At 36.5% G+C, this 16,416-nt stretch overlaps 1 protein-coding gene across 1 annotated transcript; it reads left to right on the forward strand.

Moving 5' to 3' along the window:
• The first annotated feature begins 729 nt into the window (after positions 1-729).
• LOC143697145 (uncharacterized) lies at positions 730-7,975 on the forward strand. Its single transcript, XM_077194063.1, has 3 exons — positions 730-1,493; positions 5,957-6,026; positions 7,965-7,975. The coding sequence occupies exons 1-3, from the start codon at positions 1,110-1,112 to the stop codon at positions 7,973-7,975; spliced, it is 465 nt and encodes a 154-aa protein (XP_077050178.1). The 5' UTR covers positions 730-1,109.
• The last annotated feature ends 8,441 nt before the right edge of the window (positions 7,976-16,416 follow it).

Consider the following 16,416-nt stretch of genomic DNA (forward strand, 5'->3'; position numbering starts at 1 on the left):
TACATAAACCCCACCCCCGGGAATCCTATTTATAGATTATCATGACAGAAAATGCTAATCAATGACTAGAGGATAACTGCACATAAGCTACATAAATTCATCACCTAACCATTCAGAAATGTCATGTTGCATTCTACATGTTGTCACTTCTTCTTGAGTCTCTCCATCATTGTCTGACTCTGGTTTGAACATAAAAGGATTAAAGTTTTTTAAATTTTCAGTGCATGTCTGTGTGAGGTAAAAGGACACAAGCTGTTGAAGCTCCGCCCTCTGTGCCGGGAGCAGCAGCTCATTTGCATTTAAATGGACAGACACGTGAATATCAAAAAGTGAATATTTGTACATGCTATATGTAAAAATATATGTGGGGTATTTTGATCTAAAACTGCACATACACACTCTGGGGAAATCAGATACATATTTTACATCTTGTGAAAAGGGCATTATACCACCCCTTTAAAAATAAGATTTTTAAGTTCAATGACCAATTCTGATGTCTCTGATAACGCTTTCTCCCTCTTTTGCTCCTTGCCACAACCCGCCACAATTGAGTTTCACTAAGGGCCTATCAGTTACTTTGGCTCTGAAACCCAACACCTCTGCTTGGCACACTGGGATGCGCAAGGACAATGCCACAGGCCCTTGGCAGGGGGAGTACCTGCTCAGGTAACCAGACACTCGGACAGCCCCACAAGCCCATCACTCGCAAAAACCCTGAGTTTCACAATCATCCTCGGAGAGAGCAGGTTAAGAGAAAGAACCAGTATAGAGGAGACTGCAGTGCATTCAACAGGTTTTTAATTGATGATTTGACCGGGATATGTTCAGAAGTTTCTCAGAAGCATTCATGGAGAAAGTTATCAGGGCTGTTCCTCTGCAAAACATATTGAGTCTCTGAGCAAAATTTATTCGTTTGCAGGCAGGTCTCTGGAGGTCAAATTTTTTTTAGATCTTTTGTGTGGAACCATGGAAAACCGTCAAACTCTGATGGAATCCTGAAATGCTTTTGCGTATTGGGATCTCATCCATAAACCGAAGCTTCAACATTTGATTGCATACTAAAAGCTGCTGTATTACTTAAAAAGGAAGCGCTTGTATCTCCTGGCGTGATGCACGAGCTCCCATGCTCAGCGCTACAGTACTGTTTTGGTGGTCCTCCAGAAGTTTCTGCTGACCCCGCTCCATACTTGGACTCAGAACTCTCTAAAAAGGGGTCAGATCCTGCCATGGGCTCAGTCATTGTCACTCAGCCTGGTCCAGTAAACCCAGTGAGGACTGAAAGCCAGCCTTCATTCAGCTGCATCTCCATCCAGGCCAAGACTAATGGAACTAACTCCAAAACCAAAGAATCGGGAACGGATAACCAGCACGCGCTTCATTCATACCCAAGCTCAGAAGGACTCTCAGAGGAAGACGATGCCCTGGATGACAGCCCTGTTCTGGACACAAAACGTCCACATATTCCCCGCCCATCTATCATCAGGCCACATAAGGTATGAGCACTGTATGTCAGTAATATTTGTGTTGTACTTTACTAGTATGATCAGATTTGGGTTCAGTGTGTGAATTTGCTTGATGATTGCAGATGTATTTCCTATTTAAGTTTGGGTGGGACATAATGATTCACTTTTTAAAAGTTATAGCCACTATAGGATTTAGTCTGAATTGGAAATAGGATACTAGTCTTAATATTCCTGTCTTTTTTTGTGGAAGAAAATATATTTGAATGGCAGAAACTGAACGAGTTGTATGCTAGCATGCAATTCTGATACGTTCTATCACAGCCATGCACCGTGATTAGCTACTTGCTAGTCAGTTGCAGTTGTTATTAGGGGGAGGAGCATTCACATTCTAGAGAGCATTTGATTGGACAAAAATCTTTATAGAGTAAGATGATGTCCTTAATATTTTGGTCCTTTATCCAAAAAGAGAAAGACTATAGTTGTGGCCCAAATGATGTATTATGCATCATGAACGATGAACACTTTTAAAAACAAAGAATATGCAAAGGCAAAAGAATATGTACGTAATTAGCACATATCAACAACATTTCATTATGATAGAGTAGGTGTTGGTTTGTGACTAAATAATTTCTTTACACTTTCCCTGTATGCTCTTTTATGTCACAGCTCAGTAAAGTTGCTTGCGAATGGCTTGAGTATATGTGTTTTTGTGAGTTGTCCAGAACTGAGTGTCCAAGAGCAAAGTTATGTACTTCCAGAACACATGCCATTAAGATGAATGGGATGCTAATGAACAGCTCCCTGCAGGTATTGTAAACCTCCCTGAATGTTGCTTGTCCCACGTCATCACTGCCCATAAATCCAGCATCCCGTCTCTCCTTGATGAAGATTGATCTTCCCCATGTTTGACCTCTAGGTGCACACAGCCTGTCTTTCACTTCCCCTGCTGCGACAAGGACTCTTTTTAGATTCATGCCAAGGGACCTTTCTTTGTGTTTTAATTCAAACAAATGCTTCTTTATGGGCGCACACAAACTCATACACGCACAAAACACAGTAGCATTGTAGTAGCAGCCAGTGCTGACAAGAGCGCTCGTGTTGAAGTAATACGGTAGTATGAGACACCTGGTACCCTCAAAGATAGGTCAGTTACGGTCTCGAGTTCAAATGCAGTGAAAATGTGTGTGGTCAATTAAAGAGAAGTGGGGGATGGATGCCATTAAAGGGCTATCATTTTTCTACAGGAGCCTCTAACTGCTGCATATGCAGTATGTGTGTGTGTTAGTGATGATTGCTCATTTACACACTCTCATGTGAAACATGATTCAGAGATAAAACCTTGCTACAGCTATCAAGTTATCAAGCCCTATGTTTTGTGCCTCATTTAATAGTCATTAAGTGACAATGAATATATATATATATATATAGGCCTACATATATATATATATATATATATATATATATATATATATATATATATTATATATATATATATGAACACACACGCACACACACACTGTGTTCCAAATTATGTAAGTGACATATCAGTAGGATTTCAGTACAATAAACATTCTGATTTTAGTTTTTTAAAGAAAGTGTTTGTTTGTTTTATTTCTCACAACTTTTTAGATAACCGGTATCGATCTCAGACAGGTTTGTGTAGAAGTTTGGAAGGTCTTCTGAGGTAAACGGAACCTACTTAAAGAGGTTGTTCCACATTATTAAGCAAGTCACAGTTCTCGTGCAATATAGGAAGGAAGAAAGATCTTTCTGAAGATGAAAAGCATGAAATGGTGAAATACACTCAGTGTAAATGTTTCTCTTTGTAAGCTTTGGTTAGCGGTGACTGAAATGCAGCTTGATGCACAACTGCTAGGCTGAGGTTCTTGAGGCTCCAGAGACACCAGTAGCTTCAAATACATGTTTGCTTCTCAACAGTGGATTTGTAAATAGCTGCCCTTTTACTACAATTAATTTTAGAAACTTTCATTAATAAGACCAAGTTCATATCTGACCAAGTTCTTGCTCTAAATCACTCACAAATTTTTTGACAGTTCAATAATCTCCATTCAGTTTTTGCAAAATATGAGTTGTTTTCATGCCTTTTGCAAGACATTGCATTGCACCATGCTTTTCATCTTCAGAAAGATCTTTCTTCTTCCCTATATTGCTTGAGAACTGTGACCTGCTTAATAATGTGGAACAGCCTCTTTAAGTTTTCCATTTACCCATGAAGACCTGGCAAACTATTTAACAAACCTGTCTGAGATTGAGACCAGTTAGGCTAAAAAGATATGAGAAATCAAATCGGCATCTTCTCCCTTTAATTAAATATTATTAAGAAATTTAGATTTTTGAGATTCAGTAATTATGTAGCTGTGCTTGGAGTCAAGATCTGATTTCTGACTTGTGATGCCGCCTGAATCATAATGACACCGTGTTCGTTCATTGGCTAGAGGAGAACTGGTCTCCCGACTGAGCCTGGTTTCTCTCAAGGTTTGTTTTCTCCATTCTGTCACCTGATGAAGTTTGGGTTCCTTGCCACTGTCGCCTCTGGCTTGCTTAGTTGGGGATAATTAATATTCAACAATATTATGTTGTAATATTGTTGTACTGTACTGACTGTATTGATGCTGTTGTATAAGAACTGAGCTGATATGGACAATGACTCAATGACTTTTTTTTTGTAGTACACTTTTATAGACATGAAATGAACTAACTTAATAATTGATAATCTTTACAACGGAACTGAATCAACACTGAACTGATCAGCTGATCAACATCTTTTCCTGTTATCACTGTAAAGCTGCTTTGAAACAAGCTGTATCATATAAAGCGCTATATAAATAAAGGTGACTTGACTAATTTGTGATAACGCAATAAAACATGCAAATTGTGTGGACATTTTTGGCCAGGCTGTCATACAAAGAAACTATGAAAATATACAAAAACAAGAGTGAACCAACAAAATAATAACTAGTCAATGTATTCTTTTTTCTGTGAGCTTTTTGTTTTTCTATGCATTTTATGCTTCTTTTTTTGCATCGTAAAATAAAACCTAGCTGTATAGTTTTCACTTTTTTCCAAATAATTTTGTCAGATAAACCTTAACTAAGTTTAGTTTTTTGTTCTTCCCTCATATTCCAAATATCTATCTATATATATATATATATATATTCCTCATATTTTATCGAGGAGGTTTAATTGAACTTGTAGGGTCATTAAAAACAAATATCCCCTCCGGACATAATTTTTGGCCGCTATATCTTACTGTTTTTTGAAAACAATAAATTCAGACATATTATTTTTTTCACATACTGTTTTTCATATGTGCATATCTGAAGAAAATGTTAGTAGCGCAAAACTCACTGTCACAATTCTAAGGCGTTATTGCTCGTTTCTATATGGTTGCTCGTCTCTGTGATGTTCTGGTAAATAAATATGGCTCACATTCATCCTTTGATGCAAATTTATGGGATTTTCTTGCTTTTTTCCTCATATACAGTATATTTATTTACTAGCACAATCATAAGTTTATAGTTTAGATTAGAAATACTTTCAGTTTAGGAGTTTGTTCAAATTACTAACCACTAATTTTGGGCAACAGTAATAGTGATGCTTGACTATGAAAACACTGCTAATAAAGCACATTGCAATCTACAGTCACATTGGAAACATGAACCTCAGCAACATCTGATAAGTTCTAGGTTAACATAAACTTAAGTTTAGCCCCAGGGTAAACTGAGCATATGTGAGTGTGAAGATGTTTTGTGATGTTCAGCGGAAAAACCTTTATCTAGGCCACAGGAAAAAGGAAAAGCATGTTGAACAAGGGGAAACTGGAATGTGTGTGTGCATGCTTGTGTGTGTGTTAGTGTGCATGTGTGCACATTGGCTCGTGTATGAACTTCCATATGTGATCATTAATATTTTTGTAAACCACATCTGCCTGTGTGAACACTTTTAGCTGTCTTCGGCATTCATTTTAGCTGTATACTCTATGTCAAAAGTTGTCTAGTTATGTATTTTGTTTTTTTGCCAGATAGGAATTTTAGGAAAAACATTGGATACAAAATTGAAATTTTAATGAAATCTGCTTTTGAGCTGTGAAAGAGCGACCTCTGAGTTACTGTACATATCATAATCTATTGCATGTAGCATTTTATAAGTTCATGCATTCGTGGGAATCGAGCCCATAACCTTGCCGTTGGTAGTGCCATTCTACTGTTTAAGCTACTTTTCTATTATTTTTGTTTTGTAAAATTATACAGCAAGTCACCCTGGAATGCAAGTTTCCTTCCTAATTCTGGAAGTCAGTGTTATTTTTTTCATGTAAGTCAGAAAAAAAGCCATGTTGGAATTTTCAGTCTGTCTTCAGGAGACTGTAATTTAGTCCTGTGATTTTTATATCGCTCAGGGTCACAACATTACAATGATGTGTTTAAAATAGGTCGATTGACAGTGTTCTTTGTTTCTCTGTGTGTTCTGAAAAGGAGCACCCAATCCAGGACAGCCTGACAGTCAGAACAGATTATATTGAGCCAGAGGATGGACCGTTATCAGGTACAGAGAAAACACACACACACACACGTACGCACGCACTCCAAGGACAGATAATTACAAAGAGGAAAGGATGGATAGCTATCAAAAAACAACAACACAGGTTTCCTCTCCTCCTTTTCCTCTCCGAGTTGGAGATTTGGAGAGGAAATCTATTAAAGCAGACACAGTGGAAAAAGACAGCGGACTTTGTGGAAAATATAATCACATTGAATCATGGCCTTGAATTTTGGGCTTCAGCGTGGCGCTTTGAGTACTGACCCAAGTCTGCCACTCGGTCAGGGACCTTTAATAAACAAGGGGAAACTCGTTTTTATTTCTTCTTCCATGTCTCATTATGGCTGGCCTGTGAGAGGATGTTTTAAGGACATATGGCAGCGTAACAAGACATTTAGTCTGTCTGGGTAACGTCTGTTAGCTACTCAAACATTGGTTAAAAGCAAGAGAAATCCGCATTTACAGATTGCCATTGATGACAATAAAATGTTTCAATAGCATTTTAAAAAAATAAATAGATGTCTAAAAAGAAACTTTAATTTGCAAGAGACAAAATCAAGTAATTGCGTCCCAAATATTATAATATATAACCTCAAAGCGATACACATGCATTATATACCACAAAACGCCACTTTTAAATTCATGTTTTTCTGCAGAAATGTTCATAGATTCTTTTAGTTGGCCAGTTCTGAGGATTCTTTTAGTTCAGTTCTCATATGCTGGATCATTTTTTTTTGTTTTGTCTTGCCAAATTCAAGCGACAGAGAACAAAAGTGAAGCATTCACACACACATCTGTCCCATCCATCTGTGCAGGCCTTAAAGAAAAAGAAAATGACATTGCACATCGCATCTATGCACTGTATTTTCTCAGTATGGAGTGTGTTTGTGTGCATATGTTTTCGGAAAAACATCCTGAAAAATCATTAGTGGCTTCAGCTCTGTTAAGTCAGCAGAACAATAGACCACAAGGGAAACCAAAAAAGTGAAGAAAAAAAAGTAATAGTTTAAGTAAAGATATGACTATATTTAAAAATAATCAAAATAAATATATAAAATATTTTATTATATTTATTCTATATTTTATAGATACCTAAATAGATGCTAAAGTTTTACATTTAACATTTTTGATTAAAGATTAATGATAATAATGATGTTCACTGATAAATCATTTATAATAAACACTGCAACATTCTGTAAAAAATTTCATTTCATGGCAAAATAACTTCCCATTCCTCTTGCAATGACATCTTTTCTCTTCTCTGACTACGTGTTTACTGGCATGGCGGCGGGACAATATGTCACTCACATCCTTTCATTCTCTTCCGTTTCATGCTGACTTTAGAGAAGAAAGGTGCTAAGGTTTTCTGGGTGGTTATTTTCAATTATATTTCGGATTTCTAAAAAAAATAAAACAAAATATATGACATCACTGGATACTATAAAGAGTTTGGGAGATTAAGTAAAATAATACTTTCCTATGTTATTTGACTTAATGCTTGTTTTTGAAGGTCTGTATGTGTAGCACTCATACAGGAATGCATCTGTGTGTGTGTGTGTGTGTGTGTGTGTGTGTGTGTGTGTGTGTGTGTGTGTGTGTGTGTGTGTGTGTGTGTGTGTGTGTGTGTGTGTGTGTGTGTGTGTGTGTGTGTGTGTGTGTGTGTGTGTGTGTGTGTGTGTGTTCTGTCACAGGACCTGCTGATTCAGCATATTTAAAGTCAGCTGGTCAGTCAGTCAGGCTTCTCTCTATTGTTTTCTCCGGTTCTGTCCACCTCCAGTGCGTCACATGCTAAGAGTCCCCAGAGGACCAGATCTTGCCTACAAAAACTCTTTGTTTTGCTGCATGTCTGAGTGTGTATGTTTGTGTAACCTTATGAGAGGAAATCAGTGTGTGGTAGATACAACAGACATCCTTAATTCAGTGTTTCTTGTCATGTCTCACTAGAATATCTGTGAGGAAGTGGGACAGTACAGTGAAACAAAGTAGACTAGACCCCTTGACCTTGTGGCAGATTTTGACGTCTGAGGAACGTCATGTGTAGACACCAACTGAATATGAATGCAGGGGCTATAAAAGAGTAAATAATAATGCAATATTACAGATGCAGTTCTATTAATATTGTAACTTGTTTTTCAGTCCATGTCTTTTCGAGATTTTATTGCTCACAATTTGCTCTTTCGTATAGCCTACTGGTAGCTTTGGAGACTTAATGTGTTTAATTTTTGTCTCTAATTTTTCTCCTTAACTTTATTTGGAGGAATAAAAATGGACACAAATGAGACAGAAACATACAAAAATATAACAAAACAGAAAAATTAATTTATGAAGGGTACTTTTTCATGACAACGATGGACTAAAAACGGAAAAAGTTTTTCCTGTACAGTTGACAACGTTGTCAAAACAAACCCCGTTCAGACGGATCTGCGAAAATGACTAAAAGCGATGTATTATTCATGCCAGGCCAGTAGTTGGCAATGTCACTTTGTCAAGAAACTACGTACCTATAGACGGAACATAATACGCATGCACATGACGTCACTCTTTTCACAAATTCAGATTTTTGTAGTTTACACTGAGACAATAACGGTATCATTATGAAGAACTTGCACTTTGAAACCCATTTTCAAAAGTTTGTGTTTTCAGGCCCCAAAACACTGTTATCGTGTAAATGAACGGCCAAAAGGCATAAAAAGTTTTCCGTTTTTAGGTGTAAATGGTGTCATGTATAGTGTAAGTGTATAGAGGTATAAAATTAATTTAAGAAGTCTCCATTTGTGCTCATTTAATCTCATTGCTGATGTCTAGGAGAAACATTTGTGATGTTAAAGATACCTCATTTATATTTTTTCTTTCCTATGGGACCTGTTTATGTCTTTTTCTCTCTTTAAATTTTTTTCTCATGGTTTATTTTGTTCTTTACACACCAAAGACCATGGTTTCTTTCCTCCTTTACAGAATCTACAACATTTACAGTTATGTGTGTGTTTCCATGTAAATATATTTTCTTGTGACTGTTCTTGCATATCAGTTCTCCAGTGTCACGCTGCAACCATGCCTGCATCTTCCAATGTGTGTTCAGTGCTTCGTCCTGATTGATTGTCATTGATTCAGCTGGCAGGGTATAAAAAAAAGAAAACGATTACATCACTCACCTCTACAGCGGCTCTGCTCTCTACCAGCCTTCCCATTCATACCAATCAACTCCATTAGCTAAAGTGCTCAGAGAGTGCACAGACTCGGACTGTGACTATTTCAAGACAGAATGACAGATACAGCCTGGACACACAGCAGATTTTAGTTTGAACATTGTCTTTGTAAAAACTGGGCAATCAATCATCTGTTTTTATACAATCAGTAGGCTATTTAATCTTATACTAGAATAGTTTTATATATAGTGCATTTAGGATGATATCAAGTCCTCTTAAATGGATGAGTCTTCTGGAATGATGCAGATATTTATGTGTGAGGGAATTTCTGGAAGACAAACAAAAGTTTTGCATAGCAAACATTTATTAAAAGAGAAATACAAAATATTTAATAACACGTGGATGATTACGGAGCCCCTAAAGGATGTGGTGGCGGAAAAAATTTGGGGAGGGGAGGAAAAAATATTTTTCAAATATTTTGCGTTCCCACGAGACACTTTGCGTGTATATATATATATATATATATATATATATATATATATATATATAATGTATATATATTTAATAAAAATGTTTAATTAAAAAAAAATAATGTACGGTCCCTTCAGACTGCTCATAGAGATCATTATTTATATTATACAGCTGGTTTTGAGGAAATTTGGGTTGTAGCTTGTTGTCTACGTTACTGTGATTGTAAATAAGTGTAATTTGTAGAGATGTAACAATGTTTAGCTCACGAGTTACTGATCCGGGAAGTTCAAATCTGTGAATATATTGCCCAACTTCACTGAACTCCTTGAGTTGCCATAGATACACTAGAAGATATATACGGCAGTTCATTGGAACGAATGCGTCAATAGAGGCGCCATCATGGAACGGGGGAGCCCCTCCTCTTTAAGCATCAGCGTCAATGTAGGAAAAGGTCGGAAATAAAATCACCATAAATCGTCATGAATCCGATTTTCTAGTTGTTTTGGTTCGTTCCAACGGTCAGACATGTATTTATCATTGAGTCCAGAGAAGTTTTTAAAAAATTACAAAATTTCACATTCTTGTGAAATGTAATCCCTTGCTGTCTGGTTTTTAGATTTTGTTCGTGTGAACATCCATATGCAGCACAAAAGTCCGGCATCATCCCATAAATTCAGCGCTACATAGCTACTTCCTATGACCCCTGTTCCAAGATGGCGGCGGTTTTGACGCATGCTTAGAACCCCAAGGCGACATCTAGTGTATATATATTATATATTTCTTTATATTTGAGTTAAAGTTCAAACACAATGAAATGTTCCATTAATGTACTGCGCTCTGAAACATCTACCAGCAGGACATTAATCAGGAAGTGTCTGTCCGAGCTCACAACAGATTTTGCGTGGGAACGCAAATATTTTTCCGAGGGAATGCAAAAGTTTTGCGAGGGAACACAAAGTTTCTCGGGAGAACGCAAAAGTTTCACGAGGGAACACAAAACTGCACAACATATTGCAGGCATTACTGAGACCGTCGGTCGTCAAGATGGCGGCGCAAAGCTACAGTGGTGTCATGTGACCCGAACGAAAAGCCACAGCAGAAATGCCACATACACTGCCACATACAGCAGTGTTTGTGAATGAATCTGCAGCTTTGAACAAATCGTGAGAGTTAATGATTCAATGATTCATTCATAATTACAGCCAATTGCTTGGTTACTGAATGAATGAATGGCTCGATAACTCCCCCATAAAGACCGTGACTCGTCGACATATACTGGCAGATTTAATTTAATGTTTAAAAGCATCACTTCGTTTTAACAATTATTGCATATTTCTCTATTGAAGATTTGTATTTATTTAAACTAAAGCATTATTTATTTCATTAAGATAAAAATTGCAATGGAAAAATCGATTCAAGGGGGTAAATATTGTCCCTTAATTAAAAAGATTAAGCCTCAGGGGGTACAACATTTTAAAAAGTTTGAGAACCATTGGGTTAAGGAATAGAACAAAATAAACATCAACATCAAAGCACAATACACATACCAAGGGCAGAAAGTAATATACAGAGTTTACTTACAAAGTTACGTTAAAGTTACAATCAAAGAGGGATATAAACAAAGAGGGATTCAAACAAACGACATATAAGTTATAATTTACAGACTGTGAGCTGAAGAGAAATATTCAGAGAAAAAAAAGTGATTTTAAGAGGTTTTTGAAAGAGAGAAGGATGGATACTTGGCGGATGTCTTGAGGAAGAGTATTCCACAATCTGGGAGCCACAACACTAAAAGACCTGGCTCCAAGGGTTACCAGACTATTGAAACTGACTGAATATGGCACAGCCCCACCTAATATGTTTCACCAGCCGCCACTGAGTTTAATGAGATGCATGGCTTATGTTTATTGACCAATAAACAAAGGATTAGAATAGGCTACATGAAAACAGATTCTAGACGTGTATACAGGTAAAGGATGTTAGGAGATCATTGGGGAGTGTTCTATTTTCATAAAGAAAACTTGACAAGAGTGTTTTATGCAGTATATCACCATGGATGTGATTCGGTCGTAGTCACACAACTGTATAAAAATTGTAGCAGTTCAATAAACAAGAGCTTAATATTGAGTAACTTACATTTTAGACACAATATTGCCAGTTGCTTTTTAAACTGAATCAGCTGCCTAGCCACTGCAGCAGTGTGTTATGTTTCTGAATGACTCAAGAACGAAACAGTTAAGTGAATGATTCAAATGACTCATTCAAATGACTCTAAAGACAGTGACTGAATTCGTAACGGCATACTAGCATGCTACTACTATTTCTTGATATGAGAGAAACGGTAAAATAAATATTCTAGTGTGCTGTTACGAATTCACTTATTGTGTTCCTGAATGAATCACCATTTTCATTTGGGTAAATGATTCAAATGACTCGCTTATAACAGAGGTTATATGTAGGCTCCATGTGACAGATACGATAAATCTCAAAGAACAATTTGAGGATCAACACAATCTCTCTATATATGTAATTTTCTATTAGCCAATAGAATCCACAGGTTAAGTAAAATGAACAAGACAGCACTTTTATAGTATGCTGTGGTCTGACTTCTTAGACAAGCACCTTTAATCATATGCTGGCAGTATTTTGGCACATGATCCGCATCACGGTCATAATATGATGTCAGAGCGGGCTGCAGCAGGGTCATCCAGAAACGCGGGTGCCGCCCATCCTGCAGCGTGACTCAGAGTTGGTTTATTAGATTAAAAGAGGCTGAGGCTGAGGCTAATCTTCTGCCCAGCGCTCATGGTAACAACAGAAGAGACAAAAAGAGAAAAAAAGAATACATTTTTATATGAAACTGACTGATCGATTGATTGATTGATTGATTGATTGATTGATTGATTGATTGATTGATTGATTGATTGATTGAGTAATTGATTGTTTGGTTGGTTGGTTGTTGGCTGTGCAACATGCATTTAAGTTTGCTGTTTATCTTTTTTGTTGACAGAACATCAGGTGCAGTTGCGTCATGAACCTTTTTCAAATATACAGTGTACATTTCCCATGTGGATGCTACCTGTAGCAATATGTTTTAAATATATCACAAATTTTGGTTCAAATTTAGATACACTTTAGCTTAGCTTGACACTTAAAGGGTTAAGGAAAAATCATGCTTTTTAAGTTTCACTCAAGTTATTCAATAATTTTATTCATTTATGTGGCAATATGACTCTTTCTTTAATAAATAGAACTAAACTGATCAAATATTACAGTGGAGCTGCAAATGAAAAACATGCATGACATTCATGTAACCCTGTTTTATTGGTTCTATAATTTCCCTCTGTGTACTTAATAAAAATACAGTCTAAATATAAGGGACTGGCTTGTGGTTTCATGTTGGAAAGATTTTTATGCTTTTCTGAGCTACTTCATTTTTGGATCACGCTAAGTCCTTTCACGGTCAAAAGTGACTGAAGCCTTGAAATTTAATTTTCTTTTTTTCAGGAAAATCAATGTAATATTTTTTGTCCAATAATATTTTTTGATTATTACTTGAGGGGGTTTTATGATACAATATTTATACAATTAGTTTGAGATATTTTTTCCAATAAAATGAATATCATGTTTTTTAAATTATTTTTTCAATAAATACAATATTTCAGTTTAAAGGGTTAGTTAACCCAAAAATGAAAATTCTGTCAGTAATTACTCACCCTCATGTTTTTCCAACCCCGTAAGACTTTCGTTCATCTTCGGAACACCAATTAAGATATTTTTGATGAAATCTGAGAACTGGCTCACTCCTTCATAGCCTGCTAGGTAATTGATATCTGCCAGCCCAGAAAAGTTAATAAAGACAAAAGAAATTGTAAAATAGTCCAAGTGACTACAGTGGCTCAACCTTAAGTTTATCAAGCGACTAGAATACTTTTTTTGTGCTAAACCCCCCCAAAAATAACGACTTTATTCAGCTATTAATTTTCTTCCGTGTGGGCCTCTGACGTGAATTCACGAGAGCGCCCATGCGTGAGAACTGAGAAGAGGACGGAGATGGGTTTCGATATAGTGTTTAAAATGGTTCTAAAATGTCCTGGATGTCAGAATCGTGAGAAACCGACATAAAAGTGCCTTACCAATGCCGCAAAATGAATGGCTACCTTTCATGCTTTCCCATCAAATGATCGTGTTCATCTTCCCAGTTTTCACACATGCGTCGTGGCGCTCTTGTGAACTCACGTCAGAGGCCACTGAAGAAAATGAATAGTTGAATAAAGTTGTTATTTTTGGGGGGTTTTAGCGCACAAAAAGTATTCTAGTCGCTTGATAAACTTAAGGTTGAGCCACTGTAGTCACTTGGACTATTTTAACAATGACTTAACTAAATTTTCTGGGCCGGCAGAATGAAATTAACTTTCAGCCTTTCAGGAGTGAGCCAGCTCTCAGATTTCATCGAAAATATCTTAATTTGTGTTCCGAAGATGAACAAAAGTCTTACGGGGTTGGAACAACATGAGGGTGAGTAATTACTGACTTTTTTTTTAGTTGAACTAACCGTTTAATATCCTAATCATGTCCATTACTTTTTTGTGTGTTCACAATAGCTAATGCGACGAGTCACCAAGTGTGTTCCCATTCCGATGAAGCAAAAGAAAAAAAATAGCCATTTATTTCCTGTCAGTCATTTTTGACTGCAAAGGTACTTTTTATTTTTGTACCCTTTTACATATCTGAATCGTGTCCAGGATTTTTTGTGTGTATGTGTTTTCACATAGCTAATGCAACAAAAGTCACCAAGTGTCATCCTATTCCGATTAAGCAAAGAATTGAAACAATTCAAAACTTACAATTTTTTGGTCAGTTCTGACCGAAGAGGCCCAGAAACATCAATGCTTTCAAGTATTGCATGTTATAAGAAAATAATTCTTTGCACATACATATAATACAAATGCAATATATAGCAGTACAAAACAACGATCTATATTCTAAACAAGCAAATAACATTCATTTACATGGGAAACACACAAACAATGAAGACTGCAATAAGCACTGAGTTTCCAACACATTTTCCTCATCAGGCAGCACAACTCAATTAGGGATTGTGATATATATAAATAAATAAAAACACATGTAAGTATTCCCAACTCGGTTTCATTTTCCCTAGAGTGTGTAACCGCTCAAACATCTGTACATTTGATATTGTGTGATTCAGACCCAATCCTCATTAAAACAGATGGTGTCTCAGTTTCTTGCAAAAAAACTTTGCAGATTTTATATAGTGTATTTTCTTCAGAAAGTGACGTCCTCATTGCATATTAAAGTAATACTGTAGTTCATCCAAATATGAAAATTCAGTCAACTCGTCTCCTTCATGTCATACCAAACTGTGTATGCCGTGTTTTTTCCATGGAACACAAAAGAATTTCGAATATTGTTTAAATGTCATTATAACTCCATTCCAGGGCTTTTAAGCAAATGCAAATAAAATACAGATATGTCAGTACTGACTACTTTGACATGTATTGGCATCTGAGAGGTCTGTATTTTGTTACAGCACATCATACTGAGTAACATATAATGATAATGCTGTTGGTCAAACCTCTGAAGCAGAGATGGCTCAATTCCAGTGGAAAACACATAAGATGAACTCAGTAGGCCTACACTCTGGGCGTATTTTCCTGTAAGATGAAATCTCATTGGTAAAGTGTGTCCCCAGTCCAGTCAAAGTAGGTCACAAACATTCACTGTGGCCGTAACTATTTATTTACCGTGTTCTGCTATGGCAATAAGTCAACCCGATTAAAGCAGACATAGTTAAAGTTTAAACTCTAGTTTATAACATGCACATGAAGTTCAGGGACTTTAGTGGGGATTTTATATTTGGACATCATCTAGATTGGTAAACATGTATTAAATATTATTTGCATGAAATTTAAGAACAAATAATGCGATTTTTTTGTATCATCTAATCATCATGAGAGTCATTTTACTCCCTCCTAAAAAAAGAAACGTGTCTCTAATGGTGTGTTCAGTGCAATTACATGTACACATTTATCTTCAAAGTGACGCCTTTAGGCCACTGCGATAGAGGAAGCCAGAGTCATGGTTTCAGAAAACTGTCATTTCCTGTTTAACAGCAAACAGGTTGATAGTAGCTAGAGAGGGGCCGGGCACAGGAAATCAACCACAAGGAAAATCTCAAATTAATAATGCAGATGAACTGTGATAATGGAAACATTATAGAACTGTACTACAATTATTGCTTATTAGACCAAATCTGGTTGCAAATTTATATTTTCTATGATGTTGGCCGAATAAAAAATATAATAGCTGTACACAAAAAAATGAAGTTCAAATCTGATTCCACGTAATTTTAGGATGAATGACTGCACAAAAATCTGGCTGATTACTTCTTGTATAAACGCATAATAGTAAAAGAGTTTTGTTTCCCTCCAAGTCCCTCTCATTTCTTAGGGCTCAGAAATTGTGAAAGAATGACTTGGGATTGCCTGACTCCCCCAAACATTAGGACCCCTCCCAAATTCCCGTAACCTCTAGTCTGGTGGGACTGAATTCTCCGTAACCTCTGGAGCAATTATGACTCATTCCCCTGTAGTTGTATAAAGGCTCTCTTACATGAACCACGACAGTGGAATGCATTACATCAATGTATCATCCTGAAACTGGTTCTGAGGGAGCATTTATTCATAAAATGACAAATATAATTTTATTTTAAACACGGCTCTATTTCATAACATATATTGAATATGTGAAATATT

This window comes from Siphateles boraxobius, unplaced genomic scaffold (assembly GCF_051911475.1).
Source record: "Siphateles boraxobius isolate OS27281-9 unplaced genomic scaffold, OSU_SipBor_1 31, whole genome shotgun sequence".
In the NCBI taxonomy this organism is placed as follows: Eukaryota; Metazoa; Chordata; class Actinopteri; order Cypriniformes; family Leuciscidae; genus Siphateles; species Siphateles boraxobius.